Source organism: Cimex lectularius, unplaced genomic scaffold (genome assembly GCF_000648675.2).
Source record: "Cimex lectularius strain Harlan isolate CLEC.00 unplaced genomic scaffold, Clec_2.1 scaffold77, whole genome shotgun sequence".
NCBI lineage: Eukaryota > Metazoa > Arthropoda > Insecta > Hemiptera > Cimicidae > Cimex > Cimex lectularius.
Genome location: NW_019392836.1, coordinates 545,699 through 557,341, shown reverse-complemented (window position 1 = coordinate 557,341; position 11,643 = coordinate 545,699). Strand labels below are relative to the sequence as shown.

The 11,643-nt window shown below is 37.0% G+C and overlaps 1 protein-coding gene across 2 annotated transcripts; it reads right to left on the bottom strand.

Annotated features, from left to right (window-relative positions):
- Window positions 1–1,197: 1,197 nt before the first annotated feature.
- LOC106669599 (juvenile hormone acid O-methyltransferase-like) lies at window positions 1,198–8,766 on the bottom strand. Of its 2 annotated transcripts, none has more exons than XM_014399179.2 (6): window positions 7,728–8,766; window positions 4,988–5,179; window positions 4,737–4,906; window positions 2,309–2,441; window positions 2,089–2,245; window positions 1,198–1,467 (listed from the first exon to the last, which is right to left on the bottom strand). In XM_014399179.2, exons 1-6 carry the CDS (start codon window positions 7,869–7,871, stop codon window positions 1,307–1,309), a joined length of 957 nt encoding a protein of 318 aa, XP_014254665.1. In that variant the 5' UTR covers window positions 7,872–8,766; the 3' UTR covers window positions 1,198–1,306. The 2 variants fall into 2 exon arrangements, with proteins under 2 accessions (XP_014254665.1, XP_014254666.1); XM_014399180.2 differs by lacking the exon at window positions 7,728–8,766 and adding an exon at window positions 6,607–6,963.
- Between the last annotated feature and the right edge of the window lie 2,877 nt (window positions 8,767–11,643).

Below are 11,643 nucleotides of genomic sequence, written 5' to 3'. Positions count from 1 at the left end.
CCAGAGAGATTTGTTTTCTGTTGTTAGTGATTCAGTAAATCGTCTGAATCGGTCGGAGCGATATGCTTGCAATTCCGTAGTCAGCTGATGTGTTAGTTTATTCAGTTTTCGTTTATCTGAAGGGTAACGTGTTCTTTGCCATTCTTTACGAGCTTGTCTTTTTGATCGTATAAGGTAGCGAATATAAAGCGGTACGTTAATGTGCTGAGAATATGTGTTTTGTGGATGTGTGTGAATTGTTGAATCACTGATCGATTCAGTTATTGATAATGTGAATTTTTCGATTGCAGTGTCTATTTCGTGGTGTGTTTTAAGGGGGGTTTTGAGATTTATTTTCTGTTCCAAATGTATTCCAAATTGTTTCCAGTCTACTGGACCGTGTATTAATGTAGCTGTAGGGGCAGTTGGAATGGGATAGGTGTCGATAGTTAATAGAACAGGACTATGATCCGATGAGAGATCATTCAATGTACAAACATGGTGGTGAAGTGAAGAGAGTTGGGATGTAATGAAGAAGTCTAGGAGATCTGGGCGTTTGTTAGTAGCAGTGGGCCAATATGTAGGATCAGGAGGAGATATGAAGTTGAGGCGTTGGGCGGAGAGGACACTGTGTAAGACACGACCTCGTGGATTAGCTAAAAAAAAAAAAAGATGTGTTTGTAATTTCCCCAGTCTCTGAAGATAACCTGAATAAAGGTCGAAACGTCCGCAAAAAAAAGAAAAAGGTGTTTTTCTAAACTACCTCATTCCTCACCGATCCTCACGACTTCAAAAAATTATGAAACAACTGGTCACTAATGAATACACGTTATATTTAAGTCCATTTTCGAGAGGTGAGGTTGAGATAGGAAGTTAGTGTCCGAGCGGACCGAAGTCACAATAGCTCAAGTGGTAGAGCAGCGGCGTATTTAGTCGAATTAGCCGAAGGTCGTTGGTTCGAATCCGGCTCGTGACACTGACTTTTTTATCTCAATCAATTACGTTCATAAATATTAATTAATTGAAAAATGTTATATTTAGGTTTAACCTACGTCACATCTCTCTCTCTCTCTCTCTCTCTCTCTCTCTCTCTCTCTCTCTCTCTCTTTCTCTCTCTCTTACTACATGCTGTTCATTCTGTTATTACTATCCGTTTTTTTTATCATACATTATTAATTTTATTTTCATGTTAGCCACTGGGTTTTCAATCAAGGTAAGTTGTTAAGAAGCTATTTATTTCAATGTAATCTACAAAGGTGTAAAAAAGGCAATTATGGGTAAAAGAAGGGAGAGAATAAATAAATAATCTAGTTGTAATCACTCCATGTCATTTGGGGCGTGAGGCGATAACGATCAAACCCGTGTAGTCCGTGGCGCCTTTGGGCGAGACCATTTTTTTCGTGAGGGTCAACACGTCCTGCAGGTAGTCGGCCCTCAGCTCGTGTGGGATCTTGGACACGTAAGGATCGACAGTCCTGATTTTTTGAACTGGAAAAAATATAGTTTATCAATCCTGTGCAACTATCACAGACTGAAGTGTCTAACATGCACAGACTTTATACTGTCAAAAATGTTTTTAGTATGCCATTTCAGAAAACTTTCATTATTTATAAACAATATGGATAGGCAATTTTTAAAATGTGCAATCGTTCGGAAATAAAGGAATGTTGTAGTCAGCATAAATAGGAACTCAGTAATTATTGCCGCCTTTGTAATAGTTGACCTGTAGTGGTGTAGTGTAACAAAGATTAGATTTAAATTTCCCGTGCACAGTACTAGTATTACTCCAGGAAAAAGTCAGTGGAGGGAAAACAACGGAGTGACTTAAGGCGTCACTTGTTGCTTGGCATTAGTTTGCCAACATTGTAATAAAAGTATAAGTTCAATAAAGCTAGTTCAATTGGTTAATTAAATTTTATTATTGATCAAACTCCAGACCCCTTTGGCAATCGAGTTTCATGAGCCAGCAGTCATTGCAATACCCATGGGTTTATAAACTAGACAATCTTTTTTATCAACTAAATTTGTTCAAATTTCGTTGTAATAAGCTAAAGTTTATTTTTCCTGTCAATATTTTATAATTAAGAGGATGTATTTATTATTACTTACTCATAAGTTCGTCAGTTAGTTTTCTCGATTTGAAAACGTTTTCCCTTTGGATTTGTTCGGCGAATTCAATTTTGACGCCGGCATTTCTCAAGGCCTCTGTGAAAAGGCTGAGCGGGTCGTCGCTGTAAGCGTACTCGTTCAGATGTTCGATTTCGTCCTGAAATAATAAAATTTTTAAATTGGAATATAATTCAAAGATTTGTAAGATTTTGGAACTCACGGTTAGATATGGTCGCCATTTGGCCGTTTTGGCCACCTCGTCCCATACGAAGTAGAGGCCGTTTTTGGCCACAAGAAGGAGAAAAGTCTGCCCACCTGGCTTAAGAAGCTGATATATATTAGCTCCCAAAGTGCTGGAAAAAATCGAACAATTATTACTGGGTGTCCTTTTAAGATAGCTCGGGAATTTCTCTTGAATCAATTACGCTACAAAAAAAGTTTAATATTTTTTAGACTGGCTTAAAATGTTTACCTTTTTTGGAAAAAAATTGTACAGGGTACCACCAGCCCAGTTTAACTTCAAAATTTCAAATACTACCCTATACATCCTGACACGTCATTTAAAAAAATAATTTGTACAATGAAAACAATGGTGCAATCGGATTTTAAATTGGTCAAAAACAAGACAAACTTTGACAAAAATTATAAATGAGAAACCAGTAGCGTAATTTCGACGAGTAGCTAATGTTTTTAACACTTGCCCACTCTATTATTTTACTATATTATTCGGAAATCGAGAGATGCGGTCTGGTGTGATGCAGGTTTCAGAAAAACATTTTCTTTATCGTGCCAACGTTTCGATCTTTATTGATATCATCTTCAGGGCTCAAACAATAATCATTGCCTAACGGTCACTAAGACCACACATTTTACTGAATGTTCGGGAAAACTCGCATTCCTCTTTCCGAAATGTTCGAAGGGTTTTACGTTTTCAAAATACAAAATTAGGATGTACTCCGGATTTACAATTTTAAACCGTACCGCTCTCATCTTTTCCACGGAGCAAACTTGACGCTTTCTTGACCACATGAATGAATAAAGAAATTACTGGATGAATTCACTAGTTGCAAACCCAGCAAAATTTCTCAATGCTCTGACCAAGAAAACCAAAATCGACCTCTTTCCCAACAGGCAAGAATTAAGAAAACTATTATACTGGCCACTGCCAGTTTAAAACTTTAAATGAAAATCAAAATCAAAAACTTGGAGGCTTTGCCATGAAACAGCAGAAACATTGAAAAGTATTTTCAATTAATTACGGTTTTGGTTGAGATAAAAAAAGTCAGTGTCACAACCAGGATTCGAACCCACGACCTTCGCTAAATACGCCGCAGCTCTACCACTTGAGCTGTCGTGATTTCGATCCACTCGGATACTAACTTCCCATCTCAACCCCACCTTTTGATTTTCCCTCCTTTTTTGCCATTATTCAGATGTCGTGTAATCTATTTGATTCTCGGCGACAAATGAAATGGGCACGGAGAGCTTTAGTGGAGTATACTTCATTTTGCTTGTTACAATTTATTAGGTAACCAACGCTTGACCAAATAAATTATTTTCAATTAATTAAGGTTTTGGTTGAGATAAAAAGTCAGCGACAGAAGCGGGATTCGAACCCACGACCTTCGGCTAAATACGCTGCAGCTCTTCCACTTGAGCTATCGTGACTTCGATCCACTTGGACACTAAAGCTATCGTCATCAATGACCCCAGGGTATTAATTTTTTTAAAGTTGTTATGGTCAGGGATGGGTATGGAATTTTCGAATATATCACAAGGATTTAATCGAGTATTGCACTTAGGCCTGCTGTGGAGCTGTGGATATTTGAACACTCCCACCTATTACCACGTAGCCCAAGGTTTTCTTATATATATTTATCCTATAAACACTGGTGGTCCTCAAGAAAATATACTTTCACTACTCCACTTTACACTGCTGCTCACTCTAAAAACTCCTCTTCATCCTGCAACTTTNTCCTTCAAAGATTTCAAATTTAGACCTAGCATACCTAACACACTCCGCGAGGTAGTGCCTTGCCGTTTCTTCTTTTATTTCGCTAAAACGGCAAAAGGGATCTGGTAGAATACCCATTACGGAGAGGTGTCTTCTCAGTGGGCAGTGGCCCGTCAGGATACCTATCAGCCTCCTAATTCCCTTCCTTGAGATAGAGAATAGCCATTTCGATTATGTTGGTTAGATCACCTTAACGAACTCTTTCACTCTTTCTTGCCTGTGTCCGTAGTATAAATTCCTCTCCCTACGGAATTGTTTCATGCCCCAGTTACTCTCCTTCGCTGAGCTCATAGATTGAGGTAATACAGGTTGTGGCCCGACAAATGCAGTATTCTTTGGCCAGGCCATCCGCCTTTTCATTGCCATGGTGTCCTTTATGACCTTAGTTTGCAGTTGTAAAACCAAGGTCAAAACCAATCCCCAAGTTCACTTTTCAAATAAATAAACAAAAATAAAAATTCCTCCAGGCTTTCTCGAACCCGACAAACCTCGTACGTGATTGGACCTATGAACTGTTAACATGCAAAGAAAAGGTCTCAAGTTTTATTCAAACCAGAATTTGCTATCTAAACATTTTACCTCACACTAACAGACCAAATCAAAATTTTCAAATAATTATAATTAATAAATTTACCTTCTATCTCCAACCCATTGCAGAGCAAAAAAAGAAAATATTTTATCTACGGGGCTTATTTTCGAGATGTTCTCAGCCTGGCCGACGTCGAAGACTTCAAACTTTACCTTCGGCTCTTTGAACTGTTTTTTCGCAAAAGTGATCATTTTTGGGTCCATGTCAACACACAGCTGCAATAGATTTAATTTATTACTATCAAAAATTGAAACCTGAAAGAATTATTGCGATGATGTTTGAAAATAAAAATTTACCATAGATGATATTTTGTCTTTGATATAAGGAAAGAGAATTTTGACGGAGACGTCTCCAGTCCCGCAGCCGAAATCCAGAACAGATTCGTCTTTTGTCCATTTCAGCCTGTTTCCGTAACGTTCCAGGCACCATTTGGCCTCGTTTTGATGGTCCTCTGATTCCCTCGAATAGAGGATCGGATTTTCTAACATCTAGAAGACAGAAAATCTTAAAGAATTAGTATAAAACTGTGAAGTCAATCTTCCTAATGGAAACACACACAATGATTAATCCGCTTTTATTGATTATGAGAGGATCAGATTATTTTAGAATTTCTGGACTAATGCCAGTTATCGGATCATTAGTGATCTTCGGGTCCGGGGGCTATGACCGAATGTAATTAATGATTATCGTTTAGTGTCGCTGGTTCTTTAGCCATTTCGCCCCCTTAAGCTCTTAAATTTTCGGTGGTCACTGAGTCAAAATTTGCCTTTTTTAAAAATATTAAATGTAATAACTAATTTATGTAAAATCCACTACAGAGGATAACATTTAAAAAGATCCTAGGTTATAAAGTAGATCCTAAAATATATACAACAACCATAACTATATTCAAAGAAAGTTTGAAAGTTTAAAAATAAACAGATAATTTTAAAAAGGGTTGTTTGTTTGTTTTTAGCTAAGATGATCAATTGTACTGTGTATGTAACTTCTTAAAACTTATATGTTGGCTGTCAAATTTTTCTCTGTGTATAAAACATAAAAAAATTCATGGTTGTTTTTCTAGCCGCCTTGCTTCTCTGTAACGAACAAAATGTCAACCAATTTGTCATCTGTATAAACACATAGTAAAAAGGTCGTGGATGTTTTTTTTAGCAGTGATCGTTACCTTTTCTCTGGTTATACAGAAAAAAATGGAAAGTAAACAGTTAACTTACCAAAAACTGTCCGTATGTACAAAGGATTATCAAGACCGTCACAGCTAACAAAAAAAGCAACTATGAAAGTTTTTAAAATTGGTAAATACAGAGAAAAAGTAGGGAAGTAAACAAAGTGTTTTGTTTGTCGTATGTACTGAGGAAAAGTTTGAACGGAAACAGATAACTTTTAAAAACGTATTATTTCTCTGTACTTATAATGAAAAAACGATTTGATAGTTTAAAAAATTCAGATTTTTAATATTTGTAAATACAGATAAAAAGTTTGAAAAGTTACCAGATAATTTTTAACATGTTTTGTTTGTATATAGACATTAAGTGATTAATAATTAATGAAAATGATCATACAAGTTAGAAAAATGAGTATGAGTTTGGGAAATACAAAATGTGAATGTAACCATGCTAATATAGAAATTCTCGAATTAACTGATTATGCTTAATTACAATCAAAACTTCTACAAAATGTATTATTATATTCATATTAGACTCATTACAATTTCATACCATTTCCACCTCATGCCAATTTTTTCCAGTATCTATTTCAACATTATTAGATACATCTAGCAAACTAACAAACAAAACACACGATTGTTCAATTTTTTTAACTATATGCAAGTAAAACAACTTCAACATTTTAAACATTTACTAAATTCAATTATTACAAAATCAAACAAAAATGTGTATAATAAACTTCTACGTACCATCTTGTACCAATTTTTGGGTCTTGCAGTTACCAGCGCAACGGTCAAAAGTAAGACGAACGAACGCATATCGAGGATACGACTAGAAAGCTCTCGAGGAGAGGTGTCCCTTTTCCCCTTAAAAGCAAGTCAAGCCCTTTCCCCCACCATGAGACGGATTTAGGGTATCGTCCTTTGAAGATAAAACTGTTATTCCAGGTATAGAAAGGCGGAAGGTGAGTTAAAGGATTTTCAAAGGGGCCGCGACCACAAGAATAATGGATTAGCCGAAAGGGCCGTCTCTTCGGATACAAACCCCAGATTTATAATATAAGGTTACTGTCATCAAAAGTATTTGGGTACCCTTCGACTTGAAAATCTCTTCTATTGATAGGAAACAATTGTTGTTTATTATATTACAAAAGCCATGAAAAAATAGGACTTGGAAAATAAAGTTCAAATTGTCTCTTTTACGCAATTTGGATGTAAACTCAAGTAAACAGTCAGACATAATTGACATAGTAATTTTTTAAATTAATTATACTTTTCAATTAATTAAGGTTTTGGTTGAGACAAAAAAGTCAGTATCACGAGCGGGATTCGAACCCACGATCTTCGGTTAAATAGAAGTTAGTGAAGTGTACTTCATTTTACATATTACATCTACGAGGTTCACTAAAGCTCTCCGTGGCCATTTCATTTGTCGCCAAGAATCAAATAGATTTCACATTTGAAAACTTGCAAAAACGAGGGAAAATTCAAAAGGTGGGGTTGAGATGGGAGGTTGGTGTCTCAGCGGTCACGGTAGCTCAAGTGGTAGAGCAGCGGCGTATTTAGCCGAAGATCGTGGGTTCGAATCCCGCTCGAGAAACTGACTTTTTTGTCTCAACCAAAACCTTAATTAAAGATTAATTAATTGAAAATAATTCATTTGATCAATCGGACCACGAAACCTCATAGATATTAATTATACTTTTTATCTTGGTACGGTATATGATATCTTGGTTGAGATGAAAAAGCTAGTATCACGAGCCATAACCCACGATCTTCGGCTCCATACTCTTATATTAAGAAAAATAACAAAAAAATAACGGTGGGTTAGGTACGTTTATTTACTTTTTCAAAAGATAGTTCTTACTCACAGCCTTTCCGGATTTCGAGCTATAACGTCGTCTCCAGTTTGAAGGCGTTACAAACACGTCTCTCAACATGTGAACCCGCCGATCCAACACCAACGCTACGTTCCAATGAGAAGCTGGCCTTAATGCCGCTCGTGCGAAAAACATGAATTACAACACAATTAAATATTAACCTAATAAATATTGTAAGAAAATAATTTTAAATTAGTGATTACATACAGATGTTAGCTATAGAGACTCGTTCACACGTAGTGTAAAACAGCTTGCAAAAAATTTGTTTTTCTATAAGTTTCTGGCCGTTTATGGCTTTGGAACTTTGAAATTAATATAATTGCGAACTTTGCTTTTAAACTCTCTGGACCTTCTGAGTTTCTCTGTTCAATGCGATTCAAGAATGGATGAAGAACATCAAGAAACGGATTTTGAGGTTAGTCCCTTAAACGAACAAGATCTTACAGATGAGTGGCACTAAGTTTTTGGAAGAAAGCGACCTGGTCCACAAATTGCTAACAGGGACCCGAGGAAAGTGCCGCGTATCCAAACTACTGTGAGTACTCCAATCCCTACAAGCAATCAATATCAAATATTTTCTGACACAGAAACCTCAAATAAAAATAGTACAGAAACAAAAGAATCGAAACCTCCACCGATTTACATTAAAAACGTAGTGGATGCTCATTCACTAACAAAAATTTTAGAAAACATAGGAGGCGTCAATTCCTTCATCATAAAAAACTAACAATTCGTTAAAACTACTCGCAAACAAACCACATACATACAGAAAATTTATACAATTTTTGGAAAAAACTCAAACTGAATTTCATACGTATCAAGAAGAAAAAAATTACAGAATTGTATTAAAAGGTCTGCATTTCTCTACCCCCACAGGAATAATAGTTGAAGAATTAAGTAACAAAGGATACCAAGTAGTTAATTGCATTAACGCTCTATCACGGTTTAAACTACCATTGAACATGTTTTTTTGTAGACATAGAACCGAAATACATATTGGGTTGTCCGGAAAATAATGCAGGATTTTGGTATTAAACAAAAAAAAAGAAACTAGTTACTTTAAAGCAATGTTCTTTAATCAAAATAATTTCCCATACTCTCAATACATTTCTCCCAACGTGTTGGTAACTTATTAATTCCGTCTGAGTAGAATTCAGAATTTTTAGAATTGATAAAGTCAATAAATGCATTTTCCAGTTCCGTTTGATTTTTGAATATTATGTGTTGTAAGTAGTGGTCCAGGTGTCTAAAAAAATGGTAGTCAGTAGGCGAGAGGTCCGGAGAGTAGGGTGGGTGAGGCAAAGTTTCATAGCCAAGCTCCAATAATTTTTGTGACGTTACACGTGACACATGTGGTCGAGCGTTGTCATGCAACAAAATGGGCCCTTTCCGATTGACCAAAGAGGGCTTCATTACTGCCAATTTCTGATGCATGGTATTAATTTGGTTACAGTATGATTCAGCATTGATGGTTTCGCCAGGATTTAAGAAGCTGTAGTGTATTAAACCAAATGAAGCCCACCATACCGTAACCATTACCTTTTTTTGATGAGTTGGGGGCTTTGGAAAATGTATTGGAGCTTCTCCTTTGTCGAGCCACTGTCCAGAACGTCTAGTGTTATCGTAGAGAATCCACTTTTCGTCACATGTAACAATTCTGGCCAGAAATGGGTCATTTTTGTTTCGACAAAGAAGTGATGCACAAACATCAAAGCGCTGATTTTTTTGGCGATCGTTTAATGAGTGTGGAACCCAATTTTCGAGTTTTTTCACTTTTCCAATCGCCTTGAGGTGGTCAGCAAGTTCTCGAACAGTTGTTTTGGGGTTTTCTTCCACCACTGATCGCAGAACATCATCATTAAGAGAGGAAGGCCTTCCACGACCTTCTTCATCTTCAAGGCTGAAATCTCCCTCCCGAAATTTTTTAAACCACCTTTGCACAGTACACTCATTAACACAACCCTCGCCCCAGACTTGGTTAATGTTTCTAGCCGTTTGGGCTCCGCTTCGGCCGAGTTTAAACTCGTAAAAGAAAATCGTACGAAATTCTCGCTTTGACATTATAAGGATGATTGAATTATTTCCAAGTAGCGGAATGCTACAGAGGTAAACAAACAATATCATTTGGAAGAGGATTAATAAGTGTTGACATTCATACAAATGAGTAATCCTGTAAACGTAAACAGAATATTTTATATAGATTTTTTTAAATGAAAACTTAAAATCCTGCATTATTTTCCGGACAACCCAATACAATGAAAAAATCTATGATATCTCGACGCTATTGTACACTAAAATAAAAATTGAAGAGCCTTTCAGGCGGAGACCAAATCGTGCCATTGCACACGGTGCCAAGGCATCGGACACACCAAATCTTATTGTAGGTATCAGCATCGGTGCGTTCCATGTGGAGACCAACACGAATCTGGGTCTTGCGGAAAAAGCAGAGATACCAAAGCAACATGTGCAAACTGCGGAGGTGATCACCCTGCGAACTACAGAAGGTGCAATGCCTTCAAAGACCTACAGGCAAAACGCACAACAAGGAACACGGAACAAGGACAACAAGGAAGGAAGAACAATAGTACATCTAAACCACCCCAACTAGACGACACTAATTTCCCGTCGCTTGTTCACAAGAAGAGCGAAGCCCTACCACCGCCAACATGGGTGAGGACTCAAAGAAGACCAACAGATAATCAGCGGGCTGAGGAAGCTACTAACACAACAACAGTAGGTATGCCGCCTGGTCTCCAACATTTTCTAACACAAATTAACGCACTCATCCATCCTCTTTTCAACATACGCAATCAAATTTCTCACATGACCCCAAGCCCTCTGTACACAATATGGTAATTAATACTCCTACAGTTGACACATTATCAATTCTTTTATGGAATGCAAATGGCCTCAACAACGTAAAATGGAACTCGAACTTTTATTACACCGAGACCGCATCGATATTGCCTTGATCTCTGAAACACACATGACATCCAAATCTCGTTTTTACATTACAGACTACACTGTACATAGGACTGACCACCCAGATGGCACGTCTCACGGTGGCACTGCTGTCATTATAAAAACTTCACTTTTACATTATGTCCTACCGCCTTACACAACACCACAATTTCAGAATACTTCCATTTCTCTACAATGCTTCAACAAGACAATTGTTTTTACAGCGGTGTATTGCCCACCCAGGCACTCAATTTCAAGTGATCAGTTTAAGGAGTTCTTCGGATTCTTGGGACCATCTTTCGTGGCAGGAGGGGATTACAATGCTAAACATATCCAGTGGGGCTCCCGTCTTTGCTCTCCTAGAGGTCGAGCTTTAAGACGTGAAATGTTAAACTCACATTTACAATACATCACACCAAACACTCCCACATATCTGCCAACATCAACCAAAAAATCTCCGGATCTACTGGATTTTTTTGTTTGTAAGGGAATAAATAATATTCCCTTTCACACAAACACCTCCATCGACTTATCATCTGACCATCTACCTGTCTTTTTATCACTTCAATTAAAACCTTTTGTTAAAAACAATCGTCCTACTCTAACTCCTGGACCAATGAAGTGGAAAAAATTTCGTTCCTTGGTTGATGAAAACCTTTCCGTCCCAATTAGTCTAAAAACACCAGGAGAACTAGAAAACGCGGTTGATCTATTTACAAAAACAATGCAAACAAAAGAAATCGTCATTGCCTCACACTCAAAAACAAAATCTTCCAAATTATCCTTTCTACATAAGGTAATTAATATCCGAAAAAAGAAGGGCTAGAAACCTTTGGCAACGTACTAGATCAGTCATTGACAAACAAAATTACAACAAACTTTTGAATACATTGAAAAAAGAAATAAAACAATTTAAACAACAATCATACGAAACACATTTAAAAAG

Bases quoted from the DNA above. Each gene is read 5' to 3' on its own strand.
- LOC106669599 (XM_014399179.2), bottom strand. From the start codon at position 7,871: ATGTTTTTCGCACGAGCGGCATTAAGGCCAGCTTCTCATTGGAACGTA. The intron at 2,246-2,308 runs GTGAGTTCCAAA...TTATTATTTCAG, and splicing joins AATGGCGACCATATCTAACC to GACGAAATCGAACATCTGAA. The intron at 1,468-2,088 runs GTAAGTAATAAT...TATTTTTTCCAG, and splicing joins ACTAACTGACGAACTTATGA to TTCAAAAAATCAGGACTGTC.